The sequence below is a fragment of the Stenella coeruleoalba genome, assembly GCF_951394435.1.
Source record: "Stenella coeruleoalba genome assembly, chromosome: 1".
Classification (NCBI taxonomy): domain Eukaryota; kingdom Metazoa; phylum Chordata; class Mammalia; order Artiodactyla; family Delphinidae; genus Stenella; species Stenella coeruleoalba.
Genome location: NC_137169.1, coordinates 141869423 through 141890664, shown reverse-complemented (window position 1 = coordinate 141890664; position 21242 = coordinate 141869423). Strand labels below are relative to the sequence as shown.

Genomic DNA, 21242 nt, shown 5'->3' with positions numbered 1-21242 from the left:
GGCTAGCCGGGAGGGAGTCCGAGAAAAGTCTGGAGCTGCCGAAGAGACTTTTTCTTGCCTCTTTGCTTCCTGGTGCGCTAGGAGAGGGGATTAAGAGCCCTGCTTAAAGGAGCTCCAGAGACGGGCGCAAGCCGCGGCTATCAGCGCGGACCCCAGAGGCGGGCATGAGACGCTAAGGCTGCTGCCGCCGCCACCAAGAAGACTGTCTGCAAGCACAGGTCACTATCCACACCGCCCCTCCCGGGAGCCTGTGCAGCCCGCCACTGCCAGGGTCCCGTGATCCTGGAACAACGTCCCCGGGAGAACGCACAGCGCGCCTCAGGCTGGTGCAACGTCACGTCGGCCTCTGCTGCGCAGGCTCGCCCGTAATTCCATACCCCTCCCTCCCCCCGACCTGAGTGAGCCAGAGCCCCCGAATCAGCGGCTCCTTTAACCCTGTCCTGTATGAGCGAAGAACAGACGCCCTCAGGAGACCTACACGCAGAGGCGGGGCCGGTCCAAAGCTGAACCTCAGGAGCTGTGCAAACAAAGAAGAGAAAGGGAAATCTCTCCCAGCAGCCTCAGGAGCAGCGGATTAAAGCTCCACAGTCAACTTGATATACCTACCCTGCATCTCTGGAATACCTGAATAGACAACGAATCATCCCAAAATTGAGGCGGTGGACTTTGGGAGCAACTGTAGACCTGGGGTTTGCTTTCTGCATTTAATTTGTTTCTGGTTTTATGTTTATCTTAGTTTAGTATTTAGAGATTATTAACATTGGTAGATTTGTTTACTAATTTGGCTGCTCTCTTCCTTTTTACACACACACACACACACACACACACATATATATACATACATATTTTTTCCCTTTTCTCTTTTTCTGAGTGTGTATGTGTATGCTTCTTTGTGTGATTTGCTGTATAGCTCTGCTTTTACCATCTGTCCCAGGGTTCTACCTGTCCATCTTTTTTTGTTTTTTTTTAGTATAGTTTTCAGCACTTATCATTCGTGGATTTTTTTTTTTTGGTTTGGTTGCTCTCTTCTTTCTTACTTTCTGTTTTATTATTATTACTTTCCTATATATTTTTATTTTATTTTATTTTATTTTTTTTGGCGGTACGTGGGCCTCTCATTGCTGTGGCCTCTCCCGTCGCGGAGCACAGGCTCCGGACGCGCAGGCTCAGTGGCCATGGCTCACGCGCCCAGCCACTCTGCGGCATGTGGGATCCTCCCAGACCGGGGCACGAACCCGCGTCCCCTGCATCGGCAGGCGGACTCTCAACCATTGCGCCACCAGGGAAGCCCTATTTTTATTTTTAATAATATATATTTTTTTACTTTTTATTTTAATAACTTTTTCTTTTCTTTCTTTCTCTCTCCCTCCTTCCCCTCTTCCCCCTCTCTCCCTCTGTCTGTCTCTCCCTCTCTCTTTCTTTCTTTACTCCCTTTTCTTCTGAGCTGTGTGGCTGACAAGGTCTTGGTGCTCCGGCCAGGTGTCAGGCCTGAGCATCTGAGGTGGGAGAGCTGAGTTCAGGACATTGGTCCACCAGAGATCTCCAAGCCCCACGTAATATCAAGCAGTGAAAGCTCTCCCAGAGACCTCCATCTCAACGCTAAGACCCAGCTCCACTCAACGACCAGCAAGCTACAGTGCTGGACACCCTATGCCAAGCAACTAGCAAGACAAAAACACAACCCCACCCATTAGCAGAGAGGCTGACTAAAATCATAATAAGGTGACAGACACCTGAAAACACACCACCGGAAGTGGTCCTGCCGACCAGAAAGACAAGATTCAGCCTCATCCACCAGAACACAGGCACTAGTCCCCTCCACCAGGAAGCCTACCTAACCCACTGACCCAACCTTACCCACTGGGGGCAGACACCAAAAATAACAGGAATTATGAACCTGCAGCCTGCAAAAAGGAGACCCCAAACACAGTAAGTTAAGTAAAATGAGAAGACAAATACACAGCAGATGAAGGAGCAAGATAAAAACCCACCAGACCAAACAAATGAAGGGGAAATAGGCAGCCTACCTGAAAAAGAATTCAGAGTAATGACAGTAAAGATGATCCAAAATCCCAGAAATAGAATGGAGAAAATACAAGAAACGTTTAACAAGGACCTAGACGAACTAAAGAGCAAACAAACATTGATGAAAAACAATAAATGAAATTATAAATTCTCTAGAACGAATCAATAGCAGAATAACTCAGGCAGAAGAAAGGATAAGTGACCTGCAAGATAAAATAGTGGAAATAACGACCACAGAGCAGAATAAAGAAAAAAGAATGAAAAGAGTTGAGGACAGTCTCAGAGACCTCTGGGACAACATTAAACGCAACAGCATTCAAATTATAGGGGTCCCAGAAGAAGAAGAGAAAAAGAAAGGGACTGAGAAAATATTTGAAGAGATTATAGTTGAAAACTTCCCTAACACGGGAAAGGAAATAGTCAATCAAGTCCAGGAAGTGCAGAGAGTCCCATACAGGATAAATCCAAGGAGAAACATGCCAGGACACATATTACTCAAACTATCAAAAATTAAATACAAAGAAAAAATATTAAAAGCAGCAAGGGAAAAGCAACAAATAATATACAAGGGAATCCCAATAAGGTTAACAGCTGATATTTCAGCAGAAACTCTACAAGCCAGAAGGGAGTGGCAGGACATATTTAAAGTGATGAAAGCAGACATCCTACAAGCAAGATTACTCTACCCAGCAAGGATCTCATTCAGATTCTATGGAGAAATTAAAAGCTTTACAGACAAGCAAAAGCTAAGAGAATTCAGCACCACCTAGCTTTACAACAAATGCTAAAGGAACTTCTCTAGGCAGGAAACACAAGAGAAGGAAAAGACCTACAATAACAAACCCAAAACAATTAAGAAAATGGTAATAGGAAAATACATATCGTTAACTACCTTAAAGGTAAGCGGATTAAATGCTCCAACCAAAGACATACTCTGGCTGAATGGATACAAAAACAAGAGCTATATAATTGCTGTCTACAAGAGAGCCACTTCAAACCTAGGGACACAAACCTACAGACTGAAAGTGAGGGGATGGAAAAAGATATTCTATGCAAATGGAAATCAAAAGAAAGCTGGAATAGCAATTCTCAATTCAGACAAAACAAACTTTAAAATAAAGACTATTACAAGAGACAAAGAAGGACAATACGTAATGATCAAGGGATCAATCCAACAAGAAGATATAACAATTTTAAATATTTATTCACTTAACACAGGAGCACCTCAGTACATAAGGCAAATGCTAACAGCCACAAAAGGGGAAATTGACAGTAACACAACAATAGTAGGGAACTTTAACACCCCACTTTCACCAATGGACAGACCAACCGAAATGAAAATTAAAAAACACAAGCTTTAAATGATACATTAAACAAGATGGACTTAATTGGTATTTAAAAGACATTGCATCCAAAAACAACAGAATACACTTTCTTCTCAAGTGCTCATGGAACATTCTCCAGGATAGATCATATTTTCGGTCACAAATCAAGTCTTGGTAAATTTAAGAAAATTGAAATCATATCAAGTATCTTTTCCAGCCACAACGCTATGAGACTAGATATCAATTACAGGAAGAAGTCTGTAAAACACAACAAACACACGGAGGTTAAACAATACACTACTAAATAACCAGGAGAACACTGAAGAAATCAAAGAGAAAATCAAAAAATACCCAGAAACAAATGACAGTGAAAACATGATGACCCAAAACCTATGGGATGCAGCAAAAGCAGTTCTAAGAGGGAAGTTTATAGCAATACAATCCTACCTCAAGAAACAAGAAAAATCTCAAATAAACCACCTAACCTTACACCTAAAGCAAGCAGAGAAAGAAGAACAAAAAAACCCCCAAAGTTAGCAGAAGGAAAGAAACCATAAAGTTCAGATCAGAAATAAATTATAAAAGAAATGAAGGAAACAATAGCAAATATAAATAAAACTAAAAGCTGATTCTTTGAGAATATAAACATAATTGATAAACCATTAGCCAGACTCACCAAGAAAAAAAGAGAGAAGGCTCAAATCAACAGAATTATAAATGAAAAAAGAGCAGTAACAACTGACACTGCAGAAATCCAAAGGATCATGAGAGATTACTACTAGCAACTATATGCCAATAAAATGGACAACCTGGAAGAAATGGATAAATTCTTACAAAAGGACAACCTTCCAAGACTGAACCAGGAAAAATAGAAAATATAAACAGATCAATCACAAGCACTGAAATTGAAACTGTGATGAAAAATCTTCCAACAAACAAAATCCCAGGACCAGGTGGCTTCACTGGCAAATTCTATCAAACATTTAGAGAAGAGCTAACACCTATCCTTCTCAAACTCTTCTAAATTACAGCAGAGGGAGAAACACTCCCAAACTCATTCTACGAGGCCACCATCACCCTGATACCAAAACCAAAGATGTCACAAAAAAAGAAAACTACAGGCCAATATCACTGATGAACGTAGATGCAAAATTCCTCAACAAAATACTAGCAAACAGAATCCAAAAATACATTAAAAGGATTATACACCATGATCAAGTGGGGTTTCTCCCAGGAATGCAAGGATTCTTCAATATACACAAATCAATCAATGTGATAAGCCATATTAACAAATTGAAGGGGAAAAACCATATGATCATCTCAATAGATGCAGAAAAAGCTTTTGACAAACTTCAACACCCATTTATTATAAAAAACCTCCGGAAAGTAGGCATAGAGGAAACTTACCTCAACATAATAAAGGCCATATATGACAAACCCAAAGCCAACATCGTCCTCAGTGGTGAAAAAATGAAACCATTTCCTCTAAGATCAGGAACAAGAAAAGGTTGCCCACTCTCACCACTAGTACTCAACACAGTTTTGTAAGTTTTAGCAGCAGCAGTTAGAGAAGAAAAAGAAATAAATGGAATTCAAATCGGAAAAGAAGTAAAGCTGTCACTGTTTCCAGATGACATGATACTATACACAGAGAATCCTGAAGATGCTACAAGAAAACTACTAGACCTAATCAATGAATTTGGTAGAGTAGCAGGATACAAAATTAATGCACAGAAATCTCTTGCATTCCTATACACTAATGATAAAAAACCTGAAAGAGAAATTAAGGAACCACTCCCATTTACCACTGCAACAAAAAGAATCAAATACCTAGGCATAAACCTACCTAAGGAGACAAAAGCCCTGTATGCAGAAAACTATAAGACACTGATGAAAGAAGTTAAAGATGATATAAACAGATGGGAGAGATATACCATGTTCTTGAATTGGAAGAATGAAGACTGTGAAAATGACTGTACTACCCAAAGCAATCTACACATTCAATGCAATCCCTATCAAACTACCAATGGCATTTTTCACAGAACTAGAACAAAAAATTTCATAATTTGTATGGAAACACAAGACTCCAAACAGCCATAGCAATGTTAAGAAAGGAAAACAGAGCTGGAAGAATCAGGCTCCCTGAATTCAGACTGTACTGCAAAGCTACAGTAATCAAGACAGTATGGTACTGGCACAAAAATAGAAATATAGATCAATGGAACAGGAGAGAAAGCCCAGAGATAAACCCACGCACATATGGTCACCTTACCTTTGATAAAGGAGGCAAGAGTATACAATAGAGAAAAGACAGCCCCTTCAATAAGTGGTGCTGGGAGAAGTAGACAGCTACAAGTGAAAGAATGAAATTAGAACACTCTCTAACACCATACAGAAAAAAAACTCAAAATGTATTAGGGACCTAAATGTAAGGCCAGACACTATAAAACTCTTAGAGGAAAACATAGGCATAACACTCTGTGACATAAATCACAGCAAGATCCTTTTTGACCCACCTCCTAGAGAAATGGAAATAAAAACAAAAATAAACAAATGGGACCTAATGAAACTTAAAAGCTTTTGCACAGCAAAAGAAACCATAGAAAAGATGAAAAGACAACCCTCAGAATGGGAGAAAATATTTGCAAAAGAAGCAACTGACAGAGGATTAATCTCTAAAATATGCAAGCAGCTCATGCAGCTCAATATCAGCATCAAAAAAAACAAATAACCCAATCCAGAAATGGGCAGAAGACCTAACCAGACATTTCTCCAAAGAAGATATACAGATTGCCAACACACACATGAAACGATGCTCAACATCACTAATTATTAGAGAAATGCAAATCAAAACTACCATGAGGTATCACCTCACACCAGTCAGAATAGCCATCATCAAAAAATCCACAAACAATAAATGCTGGAGAGGGTGTGGAGAAAAGGGAACCCTCTTGCACTGTTGGTGGGAATGTTAATTGATACAGCCACTATGGAGAACAGTATGGAGGTTCCTTAGAAAACTAAAAATAGAACTACCATATGACCCAGCAATCCCACTACTGGGCATATACCCTGAGCAAACCATAATTCAAAAAGAGTCATGTACCACAATGTTCATTGCAGCTCTATGTACAATAGCCAGGATATGGCCGCAACCTAAGTGTCCATCGACAGATGAATGGATAAAGACGACATGGCACATATATGCAATGGAATATCACTCAGCCATAAAAAGAAACGAAATTGAGTTATCTGTAGTGAGGTGGATGGACCTAGAGTCTGTCATACAGAGTCAAGTAAGTCAGAAAGAGAAAAATAAATACCGAATGCTAACACACATATATGGAATCTAAAGAAAAAAAAATGGTTCTAAGAACCTAGGGGCAGGACAGGAATAAAGATGCAGATGTAGAGAATGGACCTGAGGACATGGGGAGGGGGAAGGGTAAGCTGGGACAAAGTGAGAGAGTGGCATGGACATATATACACTACCAAATGTAAAACAGATAGCTAGTGGGAAGCAGCCACATAGCACAGGGAGATCAGCTCAGTGCTTTGTGACCACCTAGAGGGATGTGATAGGGAGGGTGGGAGGGAGACGCAAGAGGGAGGAGATATGGGAACATATGTATATGTATAACTGATTCACTTTGTTATAAAGCAGAAACTACCACACCATTGTAAAGCAATTATACTCCAATTAAGATGTTAAAAAAAATTTTTTAAATATATACAAAAAAATAATAATTGACAATTTCTGAAATTTACTGAAAAACACTAACCTACTCAACCAGAAAGCCAAATGATGTCCAAGAAGAATAAACACAGGCGAATCCAAACAAAGATACATTAAAAGTGAGAAATAAGGAGAAAACCTTGAAAGCAGCAAGAGAAAAAAAGACTATCTACAAGAGAACCCCAATAACACTAACAGCTGAGTTGTCAGCAGAAACAACATAGGGCAGAGAGCAGTGGGATCACGTATTGAAAGTGCTCAAAGAAAACATTCTCAACCAAGAATCCTACATCCAGCAGAGCTAAATTGAAAAACTGGAAGCAAGATAAAGCCACTCTTTTATTTAAAAAAAAAAAGAAAGAAAGAAAAAAAGAGAAAGAGAGAGAGAAGGAATGAATTTGTTGCCAGCAGACCCATCTCATAGGAAAGGACATGAGAGGACGTTTTTCAGGCTAAAAGCAAGTGCCCACAGATGGTAATTCAAATCCACAGGAAAAAAACATTCCATAAGATGTTACAGAAAAACCCTGAACGAAGTTTTTGGCCAACTGAATACTCTCTTCTCCTAACTGATGTAAAAGGCAAATGTTCAAAAATATGTATGTAATGTGTTGTCCAGTGTAAAACATACAGAAATATAATATATTTGCAGATAACAGCACAAAGGAGGTATATATGAGAAAGGCTGCGTTGGGCTAAGAAAATGACTACAGATGGGAATGTAATTTGGTGCTGCCACTATGGAAAATAGCATGGAGTTTCCTCAAAAAATTAAAATAGAACTATGATATGATCCATCAATTCCATTTCTGGGTATTTATCTGAAGGAAATGAAAACACTTGGAAATATATGTGCACCCCCATGTTCACTGCCCCATTATTTACAACAGTCAAGGCAGGGAAACAACCTAAGTACCCACTGATGGATGAATGAATATGGAAAATGTGGTCTATATATACAATGGAATATTATTCAGCCATAAAAAAGAAGAAAATCCTGCTATTTGCAACAACATAGATGGAACTTGAGAGTGTTATGCTAAATAAAGTAAGTCAGACAAAGAAAAGCAGATACCCTATGATCTAACTTATATGTGGAATATAAAAAAAATCAAACTCCTAGAAAGATTCTAAGTTTGATGAAATCAAATTTATCCGTTTTTCCTCATATATCATGGATTTTTTAAAAAATAAAACAGAGAACAGATTGGTGGTTGCCATAGGTGGGGGCTGGGGGGGTTGGAGATATGGGTGACAATGGTCAGAAGGTACAAACTCCAAATTATAATACTTACCAGCTCTGGGGATGTAAGGTACAGCATGCTGACTATAGTAACAACACTGTATTATATATTTTAAAGTTGCTAAGAGGGTAGATCTTAAAAGTTTTCACCATAAGAAAATAAAAATTTAGAACTATGTGACACAATGGATATTAACTAAACTTACTGTGGTAATCATTTCACTATACATATATATATAGTATTATATTATATATAATACATATATAATAAATATATATAAATAAAACTGGGGGTAATTTTAAAAAATTAGTTCTCACAAAAAATTTGCATACTGCTTGCTGTTTACTACCTACCCACACAATTGACCTGGTACCTGCTAATACTCCCAAAATTCAAAGTCAAAAAAATTATTCTAAATTTTAATGTAAAGGCAAAGAAACCAAAATAGCTAAAGCAATTTTGAAAAAAAAAAAAAGGGAAAAATCAGACTACCAAATTTCAAAACTTACTCTACAGCCATAGTAGACAAAACTGTGGTATTTGTGGAAAGACAGACATACAGAACAAAAAAACCAAACAGAATATCCAGAAATAGGCCCACACAAGTTTGCCCAACTGATTTTTGACATTGGTACAAAAGCAATTCATTAGGGAAAAGATAATAATGGTGCTGGAGCAAGTAAACAACCATATGGGAAAAAATAAACCTCAATCTAAGCCTCACACCTTATATAAACCCAAGACAGATCATGGGGTTTAAATGTAAAGTGTAAAACTTTTAGAAAAAAAAAAAATCTTCAGGACCTCAGGTTAGGCAAAGAGTTCTTAGACATGACACTAAAGGCATGATTCATGAAAGGAAAAACTGATAAATTAGACTTCATCAAAATTTAAAACTTTCAATTTGCAACATACCCTGTTAAGAGGATGAAAACACAAGCTACGGACTGGGAGAAATAGTTGCAAACCACGTATCCTGGCAAAGATTTAGTACCTAGAATATATTAAAAACTCTCAAAATAAAATAGTAAAAAATTAAACAATCTAATTAGAAAATGGCCAAAAGACATAAAGAGACATTTCACCAAAGAGGCTCAACAGATGGCAAATAAATAGATGGAGAAGTGTTTAACATCATTAGCCATTAAGGAAATGCAAATTTAAAACCAAAATGGGATACACAGCCATCAGAATGGCTAGAATAAGAAACAGTGACAACACCAAATGCTGGGGACATGCAGAGAAACAAGATCATTCGTACGTTACTGGTAGGAATGTAAAATGCTAAAAGCCACCACTTAAACCAGTTTGGTATTTTCTTAAAAAACTAAACATGCAACTACCATATGACCCAGCAAGTGCAGTCCTGGGCATTTATCCCACAGAAATGAAAACTTACATTCAGACAAAAACCTATACGTGAACGTTTATAGTAGCTTTATTCCTAATAATATAAAAAACTGGCAACAAGCCAGGTGTTAACAGGTGAATGGTGAAACAACCTGTGGTACATCACACCAAGGGATACCACTCAGCAATAAAACAGACTATTATTGACATGCTCAGTAACCTGGATGAGTCTCAGGGAAATTATGCTGAGTGAAAAAAGTCAATCCCCAAAACTGTATGATTACATTTACACAGCATTCTTGAAATGACAAAAATATAGAAGTAGAGAACAGATTAGTAGTTAGAACAGCTAAAGGAGGTGGTGGGAAAAGAGGGAAATGAATATAGCTATAAAAGGGCATCATGAGGGATTCTTGATGGAAATGTTTGGTATCTTGATTGTATCGATGTCAACATCCTGGTTGTGATATGGTAGTTTTGCAGGATGTTACCATTGGGGGAAACTGGGTAAAATGTACAAGGAGTCCTCTCTATTTTTTCTTACAAATGCACTTGAATCTACAATTACTTCAAATATAAACTTTAATTAAGACAAAATTTGAATGATATTGCTTTCGAATAGCATGTACTTAAAAAACAATAAAAAAAAACCAAGCACTTCAGTTTTGTCCATGAAAAGAAATAAATGCCCTTTTTACCATCTGATGTAATATGTCTAATAATTTGAAAGTGAGCTATCAAGCAGCATAATTTGGCCTCTGTGGAAGCAAACAAACTTAATACTGAGGAATGTGCAATATGTGTAACACATCTCAAATGTTTCAGAAGTTTTCAATACAATTAACTGTTCTAATATATTGTACAATACATATTATAATTCTGTTTTAATAGCAATACTGACTTGTTTAGTGACCAGATTTCTGGTTTTGAAAATACAGACAGATGTCAAAGGTCATGCCCTCTCCAAATTTTCCATTAAAGTATACATAAAAATAAAGGACTGAAAAAAATAGTGAATAAATGTTGGTACATTCTCTCAGTGGAATGCTACTAACCAATTAAAGACAATTAAAAAGGAATCCATTATTGACATCTATAACAGCACCTACGAGTATCAAAAAATACTACATGACTTAAAGAAGCCAGACACAAAAGAATATATGTTATGATTCAACCCACCTGAAATTTTACAATGGGAAAAAAAATTAAAGCAATAGAAACCAAAACAGTGATGAGGGCAGGAACTCCTCATTCTATGAGGCCAACATTACCCTGATACCAAAACCATACAAGGACACTACTAAAAAAAGAAAATTACAGGCCAATATTACTTATGAACACAGAAGCAAAAATCCTCAACAAAATGTTAGCAAAGTGAATTCAATAATTCATTAAAAGGATCATACACCATGATCAAGTAGGATTTATTCCAGGGATGCAAGGATGATTCAGTTTCTGCAAATCAATCAATGTGATACATCACATTAACAGAACAAAGAATAAAAATCATATGATCATTTCACAAGGTGCAGAAAAAGTGTTTGCCAAAATCCATTTATGATAAAACTCTCAACAAACTGGGTATAGAGGGAACATAACCTGAAATAATAAAGGCCATATTTGACAAACCCACAGCTAACATCATACTCAGTGGTGAAAAGCTAAAAGCTTTTCTTCTGAGATCAGGAACAAGACAAGGGTGTCCACTCTTACCACTTTTATTTCAACATAGTATTAGAAGTCCTAGCCACAGCAATCAGACAAGAAAAAGAAATAAAAGGAATCTAAATCGGAAAGGAAGAAATAAAACTGTCACTGTTTGCAGATGACATAATACTATATATAGAAAATCCTAAAGATGTCACAAAAAACTATTAGAATTCATCAAGTTCAGTACAGTTGCAGGATACAAAAATAATATACAGAAATCTTTTGCATTTCTTTACACAAACAACAAACTATCAGAAATAGAAATTAAGAAAACAATCTCATTTACAACTGCATTAAAAAGAATAAAATACCTAGGAATAAATCTAAGGTAAAAGATCTGTGCTCCAAAAGCTATGGCACTGATGAAAGAAACTGAAGATGACACAAACAAATGCAAACAAATGGAAAGATATATTCTGCTCATTGATTGGAAGAATATTGTTAAAATGACCATACTACCCAAGACAATCTACAGATTCAATGCAATCCCTATCAAGATACCAACAACATTTTTCACAGAACTAGAACAAATAATTCTAAAATTTATATAGAAACACAAAAGACCCTGAACAGCCAAAACAATCTTGATAAGGAAGAACAAATCTGGAGGTATCATGCGCTCTGATTTCAAACTACACTACAAAGCCACAGTCATCAAAACAGTATGATACTGGAACAAAAAACAGACACATTAATCAATGTAACAGAATAGAAAGCCCAGAAATAAACCCCACATTTATATGGCCAATGAATCTATGACAAAGGAGGCAAAAATGTACAATGGGAAAAAGACAGTCTCTTCAATAAATCATGTTGGGAAAACTGCATAGCTACATGGAAAAGAATGACACTAGACCACTTTCATATACCATATACAGAGATAAACTCAAAATGGATTAAAGACTTGAATTTAAGACTCCTAGACAAAAACAAAGGCAGTAAGCTCTCTGACATGGGTCTTAGCAATGTTTTTTTGGATCTTTCTCTTCAGGCAAGGGCAACAAAAGCAAAAATAAATAGGACTACATCAAACTAAAAAGTTTTTTGCACAGTGAAGGGAACAATCTAGAAAACTAAAAGGCAATCTAGGGAATGGGAGAAGATTTTCAAGTGATATGTCCAATAAGGAGTTAATATACAAAATCTATAAAGAACTCATACAACTCAACAGCAAAAAAAGAAAGAAAAGAAAACACACACACACACAAAACTCAACTAAAGAATAGGCAGAGGACCTGAACAGAGGTTTTTCCAAAGAAGATATACAGATGGCCAACAGGCACATGAAGAGATACTCAATATCACTAATCATCAGAGAAATGCAAGTCAAAAGCACACTCAGATATCACCTCATACCTGTAAGAATGTCTATTACCAAAGAGACAACAAATAATAAGGACACAGAGAAAAGGGAACCCTTGTCTACTATTGGTAGGAATGTAAATTGATACAACCATTATGGAAGACAGTATGAAAATTCCTCAAAAATTAAAATCAGAACTATCAATACCATACTATTTAGCAATTCCACTTCTGGGCATTTATCTGAAGAAGACAAAGACACTAATTTGAAAAGATACACACATTTCCATGTTCACAGCAGCATTATTTACAATAGCAACCTAAGATATGGAAGCAACCTAAGTGTCTATCAATAGATGCATAGATAAAGGGTATGTGGCATATATATAAAATGGAATATTACTCAGCCATAAAAAAAACAATAAAATCTTGCCACTTGGGACAACATGAATGGACCTAGAAATAAGTGAAATAAGTTAGACAGAGAAAGACAAATATCGTATGATTTCACTTATATGTGGAATCAAACAAAACAAAACAAACAAATATAAAAAAAAGAAAAACAGACTCACACAGAGAACAAACTGGTGGTTGCCAGAGGGAAAGGGGGTAGGGCGATGTTCAAAAAGGTGAAAGGAAAGGTGAAAGGGATTCAGAAGTCCAATTTACACTTATAAAATAAATAAGTCACAGGGATGTTATGTACAGTATAGGGAATATAGTAATATTGTAATAAATTGTATCGTGACAGCAACCAGACCTACTATGGTGATCATTTTGTACTGTATAAAAATATTGAATCACTATGTTGCACACCTAAAACTAATTAATATTGTAAATCAATTATACTTCAATAAATGTATGTATATATATACACATATATACATATCTTCTATATCTTGCACTGGGAGATTAACAGATGTATACAGCTGTCATCACTCATCAAACTGAATAATTTAAGATTGATGCATGTTACCACAGGTTATTCTGGAAAAAAAATTTTGAGAACAATGAAATTATACATTCGTCTAGTACTATGCAAAGGTGCCAGTCTATTTCAAGAGAAAGAGCTTTACATCATAATGTAAGTCAACTCACTGCTTCCTTCATCAAGAAAGTCTTGCTACAAAAATAGTCACTAAACTGTGTGCTTAGTAACCAAGTTGATTTACATTCTGGTTGAAGCTCTCTATTTCAACACAGGCAGGCCTGTAACATACAATTGGATATCAACAGCCACTCAGCTGGGCTAGCAGCCTGTGGGAGAAGGATGAAAGAAGAAATGGGGCTTAGAGCAAGCTTAAACTTGAAAATCCCTTCCATTCCTCTCAAATTCAAAGGAATTTTGTATTCCATTTCATATCATGTGTTACAGTTTGAATGTCTGTGTGTCCCCAAAACCCCTCCTTTCATATGTTAGAGCCATAACCCTCAATGTGTTGGGAAATGAAATTTTGGGGGTAATTAGGGTTAGATGATGTCATAAGAGTGGGGCTCTAATGATGGAAACAGTGCCCTTATAAGAAAAGCGTTCTTCCCCTCTCCCCTTCTTCCCTCCACCACCCCCTACCCCCATGTGAGGACACAGTGAGAAGGTAGCTTTCTGTAAGCAAGAAAGAGAGCCACGAACAGCTGGCACCTTAATCTTGGACTTCCCAGCCTCCAGAACTGTAAGAAATAAATGTATGTTTGTTAAGCCACTCAGTCTAAGGTATTTTGTTATAGCAGCCCAAGCAGATTAATATGTATCTTAACATAAAATGGTTTTGAATAACTGGTTAAATATCTTTTTTCTTCCAAACTACAAATAAAACTGATATTATGGGAAGATATACCACACTTACCCTAGTTTTAAAAATACCACCCAAGACTGGAGTATCATAATACCTTAAATGGATCAATCACATACCTGCCTATTTTATTTTATTTTATCTTATTTTATTTTTTAATTTAATTTTTCTTTAATTTTCTTTATTTTATTCTATGCTATTCTATTTATTTATTTCTGGCCTTGTGATGCGGCTTGCAGGATCTTAGATCCCCTACCAGGGACTGAACTCAGGACCCCGGCAGTGAGAGCCCCGAGTCCTAACCACTGGACCACTAGGGAATTCCCAGGCCTCTTATTTTAAATAGAAAAACAAGGTTTAATTTATAAAAGTGCTCAAACATATCCATTGTAAATATTGGATGATACCCATAATGCAAGAACAGAAGGAAAAAATTACACGCCATTTTGTCTACAAATGGGGGCATTTTGGGCTTCCCTGGTGGCGCAGTGGTTGAGAATCCGCCTGCCGATGCATGGGACACGGGTTCATGCCCCGGTCCGGGAAGATCCCACATGCCGCGGATTGGCTGGGCCTGTGAGCCATGGCCGCTGAGCCTGTGCGTCTGGAGCCTGTGCTCCACAACAGGAGAGGCCACAACAGTGAGAGGCCCGTGTACCGCAAAAAAAATAAAATAAAAAAAATAAAGGGGGCATTTCAAGGAGTCTTACAAGGCTCATCCAAGTACCTGAGTAAGTTGAATAAAAGGGAAAAAAAATTCTGACTGGATGCTAGAAATTAAGATTTAGATACTCTTCTAGACTCAAAAGGAACACTGATGTCAAGCAACAAAATCATTGCTTTGCAAAAGGCATGCATGTGTAATTACTGCTCTACTTGGCAAAAAAGTCTCTTGGGGTTCTGTAGGGGGTGGGAGGGAATGCCAAATGAATTTAAAAACTCAAGGAGAGTACTAATATAAAATGATTTAACCTAATGTAGGTGAGAAATAAGAATCAGTAAAGAAAGGTCAGCTGATAAATAGCCTGTAGTAAAAACAACTGTTTCCTGGAAAGCAGACCACCTAACTACTATTACCTCAGCATAACCATGAAGCAAGCTATAACCATTCTTACTCTTCATGGTAGAAAGCAGAGAAAGCCTACGTGACATTCAGGGAAGTCAAGTGAGTTCTCTTAGAGGAAAACCTAAATTTCTCACTCAATTCATTTACTATTTAAAATGCACCTAGCAGCCACCCCTCAAAAACAAAACAAAATGCAACCCTGAACTATATAGGGTGATGACCTATCACTTTACATATCCAGTATGGACCTCTCGCCTCCAACTGCCTATTTAATATCTCCACCTGCACGTCTCATCTTGTCTCAAGGGAAACATGCCCAGGTCTGAACTCCTGACTTCTTCCCCCAAACTGATCTTCCCAGTCTTCTCCATCTCAGGTAGGAGCTCTTCTGACTTTCTAAGTGCTCGAGATGCTTCTTGGAGGCATCCTTGACTCTTCTCATTTTCTCACCCCACACATCTAATCCACCAGCAAATCCTGTCAGCTCTACCTCCAAACTATACCCAGAACCTGACTATTTCTCACACCACTTTCATGGCTTCAACCCTGGTCAAAATGGCCATCATCTCTCTCCTGAATCATGCACTAGTCCCCTTCTTAGTCTCCCTATTTCCAAAGTCCCTCTACCTCTACAGTCTATTGCTCACACAGCAGCCAAGAATGACCTAATCACCTCTCAAAGGCCCCACCTCCAAATATTACCACATTAGGGATTAGGTTTCAACGTATTATTTGCAGGGGGCGGGAGCCAGGACGACACACAGACAAATATTCAGTCTATAGCAGTTGCTATATTATCTAACATATTAAATATTTTACTTATTTATCTTATTATGCCTTCCTGTTTAGAGCACAAGCTCCATAAAGCCAGGACTTATCCTTATTTTGTTCACTGCTATTCCCAGAGTCTAGACAATACCTGGCACATAATAGGCGCTCAATAATGATTTACTGAATAAAATGATACTTACTAACATAAAATAAGTTCAAAGCAAATACGAGTGATGTTATTTTTCACACAGTACTGAAACTGTTTATTGCTACTTTCTATTAAGACATTTTAGTTTAAGTATGCCAATGCAAATTTACATAACTGTCATAAAACTAGAATATACTCTTTTGCAAAGTGTATTTAAATAAAGGTGTTCCCTCAAGTCTTGTAACCTAAATTATAATTACCTTATTTAAAGCATGTCCAACATGAGGGTCACCATTTGCATAAGGAGGTCCATCGTGAAGACAAAACTCTGTCTTCACTTTTCTTTCTCTTTGCCATGAATAAAGTTCCAAAAATCCACATTTCTGTTTAAAAAGAACAATAATGTCTGAACATCATGTAAACACATATTCCTGAATCTTACCATAAATAACAACCAACACTTGCTTATTTCCTATCCCATTCTAATGTATTCAACTCTAAAACACAAATGGTGAGGTTTCTAAAATGCACATCTGAGTATTCATCTTTTAATACTTTTGAATAGCTTCTCCGTAGACTTCAGTTTAAAGTCTAAGTGCTTTATAAACGTATACAGGACCCTACAAAGGTTTAGTACCACTAAGTTCTTGGGCAGTCTCTCAGCACTCCCCACCCTCCACTCCATGGTGAAGGACCTGAAGATCCCCCATCTCTCTCTCTCTCTCTCTCTCTCTCTCTCTCTCTCTCTCTCTCTCTCTCTCTCTCTCTCTCTCTCTCACACACACACACACACACACACACATACACACACACGTACTCACATCTTATTTCTGCTATCCTTTGGCCTCAACACTTGCTACTCTCTTAATTTGGAATAACACTGATTGTAATCCCACTCTCCTTCCCCCACTTGCTGTGTAACCTTGACCAAGTCATTTTGCCTTTGTAGGCCTATTCCCTCATCTGAAAAAAATGTTAATAATATCCAACTCACCGAGCTGGTGTGAAGATTATATGAGAAAATCTCTGCAACTGTCACAGTTCCAGAAATACAGAAGGTACTGGATAAAACACTTTAAAAAATTAGATGGCCAAAACAGGTTTGTGAGTCTAGAACTCTGAGAGCTGTCATAAGAATATTTAATCTAAGCATATTTACTTATACAATACATCCAAAATATCAGGGATTTTAAAGACTCTATAATTACACAAACTAACAAGTGAATCTCTGCCTTTAGAAAATTCAGCCTAATACAGGAGACAGAGGCACAGTTTAGGAAGCGGACTGTGAGGAAGTAACCACAGCTACCTGACCTTTCAAACAAGCCGTAATTCCAACTAGGGACCTACTGATACCACAAGAGTGAGCTTCAACTTCTCATAATCGAGTTTTTATTTATATGTGTACATGTTAATTTACTTTTTAAAAGCCACTGGAAAAGCGTTCAAATTCGACTGGTTCTGTCTAAACTAAAACTGTGACTTCTATTCCATCCGTGCTGAGCATCGCTGGTTCCCCCGTAGCATTCCGCTCTGGAACCGGCCACCTCTATGGTACTTGCCTAGAGGTTTGTGCACTTTTTTTCACCCAATACAACCTGTGGGAAGCGCATGATTTCCACTGACCTGGTCGCAATACCCCCGGCCCAAAAGGGCCTGGAGCCTGCGGCTGGGTCCCGCCCCACCCGGGGTGTGAGCGGCCCAGGTGTGGCTCCGGGAAGGGCCCGTGTCCCCCCTCCCGAGGTCCCCCTCCCGGCCCGCGCCGCGCACAGGCCGGCCCGTACCTGTTGGACCTCCAGCTCCGTGTCGGGCTGCTGGCGGCCCAGCAGCTTCATAGGGAAGCTGGTCTGCGGCAGCAACACCGTGTCCCGATAGCTGCCATTACTCGAATTCTGCAGCTGGTTACTGGCCCCGGTGACTGACCGCACCAAAAGCCTCCTCGTCGCCCCTCGCCAGCCAGGCCGACGAGGAAGGCGGGGCGGCACCCACAAATTCCGGGCCACGGCCAGGGCCGCTGCTCCCGGCCCGCGAGGGCGCAGCCCGCAACGCATGGCGAGCCAGGCCAACCCCAAGCTCCGGAGAGGCGCCGGGGCCTAACTTCCCGCCCGGCTCTGGGGAAGACGGAGGCCAGAGCACCTGCGCGAGCCTTAGCAGGAGTGCGCAAGCGCGGGGCGGGGAAGGGGCGGGGAGACGCAGGGGGCGGGGCCACATCCGGGTCCTCGCGGCAACCATCCCGGATCCGGGCTGATACCCAGGGGCCGAAGGAGATGAGGCAGATGCGGCCGGCTCGTATTTCAATCACAGCGGCCTGCCTTTTTAGAAAGTATATTTTCTTTAATCCAGTATAAACCAGATATTATCACTTCAACAGGTAATTAACAAAAATTACAAGTATGATATTTCACATTCTTTCTCTTCATGCTAAGTCTTCGAAATGTGCTATGTATTTTACACATACAGCACATCTCCATTTGGACTAGCAGCTTGCCAAGTGCTCAACAACTACATGGGGCTAATGGCTACCTTACTGGGAAGCACCGCTTTAGCAAGTACAGCCTACCTCCACATAACATGTTGTTGAATGCAACAGTGCTCTCTGTTTACTCCTAAAACCTGCACTGAGGGTACACTGAGCTATCAGAGCATAAGGCAACTCTCTAGGACACCCGCACACTTCTCTTCCCACCTGTTGGGCTCACAGTCGGTTGTGTTTATCCTTGAACTTATTCATGCCAGTTGTGCTCGCTGTGTAATTATACAATTTAATTATAAAAACCAATGGATGGTAAATTTTGTTATACTTATTTGTAACATAAAATAAATGGTCTGACTTAACTCAGTTATTATGAAAATCAAATGAGATTATGTAAGTAAAAGTCTTCTCAAACTAGAACTCCATGTAATGGCAGCCATTTGTTGATACTGCTCTCTGGTGAGTTGTTTTTTTTTTTTAAATAGAAATTATTGTTTCTTTCTAATTACAAAACTTTGGGAGTTACAGAAGAGCACACAAGTGAAAATTGTTCACTAACCACCCTCTCCCCGAAACCAATTTTTTTTTTTTAATTTTGGGCCCTGCCACATGCAGGATCTTAATTCCCTGACCAGGGACCAAACCCATGCCCCCTGCATTGGAAGCACAAAATCCTAACCCGGGCCACCAGGGAATTCCCAAAGCAATTTTTTTTTTTTAATGAAAACTAAGCTGATGTTCTTAAGAATCTAGTAAAGGCATGTCTCTAAAAAACAAGAACAAACTGCTGTTGAATTAGATGAAGCTAAAACAATTGTAAAGTAGTGGGGAAAACATTGTAAAAATTTTGTAAGTATTCTGCTCTTAGAATTTTCCTAATTGTCTAACCTACAAAACCAGATGGTGCAGTATGGCTCTGCATTATCAGGAAAGATAAAGCAAAATTCCAATCTGGGGACAGAAGCTCTAAGAAGGTCTGGACACTCCTACACTGTTGATGGGAATGTAAATTGGTGCAGCCACTGTGGAAAACAATATGGAGGTTTCTCAAAAAATTAAAAACAAAACAACCATATGATCCAGCAATTCCACAGTTGGGTATGTATCCGAAAAAAACAAAAACACTAACTGAAAAAGGTACATGCACCCCAATGTTCATAGCTGCATTATTTACAAAATTGTCAAGGTATGTAAGCAACGTAACTGTCCATCAACAGATGAATAGATAAAATGTGTTATGTCTATAAACAATGGAATACTTCTCGGCCATAAAAAATAATGAAATTTTGCATTTGCAGCAACATGAATGGACTTGGAGGCCATTATGCTAAGTGAAATAAGTCAGAGAGAGAAAGACAAATACCGTCATGATATCACTTATACGTGGAATCTAAAATATACAATGAACTAGTGAATAAAACAGAAAAGAAGCAGACACAGATATAGACAGCAAACTAGTGCTTACCAGCAGAGAGAGCGGAAAGGGAAGGGGCAATATAGGAGTAGGGGGAAAAGGTTATTATGGGATTATACGAAATCATGTGCAAAATTTTTGAAAATTGTATAGCACTATAGAATTTAATGAATCTTTTACCCAATAAAAAAAAATGGGGCTTCCCTGGTGGCACAGTGGTTGAGAATTCGCCTGCCAATGCAGGGGACATGGGTTCGAGCCCTGGTCCGGGAAGATCCCACATGCCTCAAAGCAACTAAACCCGTACACCACAACTACTGAGCCTGCGTGCCACAACTACTGAGCCTGCGTGTCACAACTACTGAGCCCACAAGCCACAACTACTGAAGCTTGCATGCCTAGAGCCCATGCTCGGCAATGAGAGAAGCCACCACAATGAGAAGCCCACTCTCCGCAACTAGAGAAAGCCTGTGCACAGCAACGAAGACCCAATGCAGCCAAAAATAAAAATAAATAAATTTATTTTTTTTAAGTGAAAATAAAATAAAGCATATGAAACTAGGAAAATAAGAAAAAAAAAGGCTTGGACAGATTGTTGTGGGGTTTTTTGATTGTTTTTCTTTTTTAGCAACGAGAATGCAGTGATGGGTTATTTATTTAATTTAAAATGTTTAAAAATAAAGCAGTTTTATTAATATAAAGGATACCTTTAACCAAAAAAAAGACTGTTCCCTTTGATAATTTTTCTTACCCTGAATTCTACTCTGATGAAACAGTGGGTTTGGCTTTCTAATTAATCGAGAATTTCTGTCTTTAAATGGATGAGTTTAAACAATTTACATTTGTTGTTATAACTGATATGTTTGCGATTAACTCTGTCATCTTATT

General features: G+C 38.5%; 1 protein-coding gene across 1 annotated transcript in view; it reads right to left on the bottom strand.

Moving 5' to 3' along the window:
• IARS2 (isoleucyl-tRNA synthetase 2, mitochondrial) overlaps window positions 1-18608 on the bottom strand; it is a 68161-nt gene extending 49553 nt beyond the window's left edge. Inside the window, exons 1-2 of the mRNA XM_079929481.1 lie at window positions 18252-18608; window positions 16728-16850 (exon numbers count right to left, since the gene is read on the bottom strand). Of these exons, the coding sequence (XP_079785607.1) occupies window positions 16728-16850; window positions 18252-18518 (390 nt within the window). The 5' untranslated portion in view covers window positions 18519-18608. The remainder of the gene's footprint in view (window positions 1-16727; window positions 16851-18251) is intronic.
• Between the last annotated feature and the right edge of the window lie 2634 nt (window positions 18609-21242).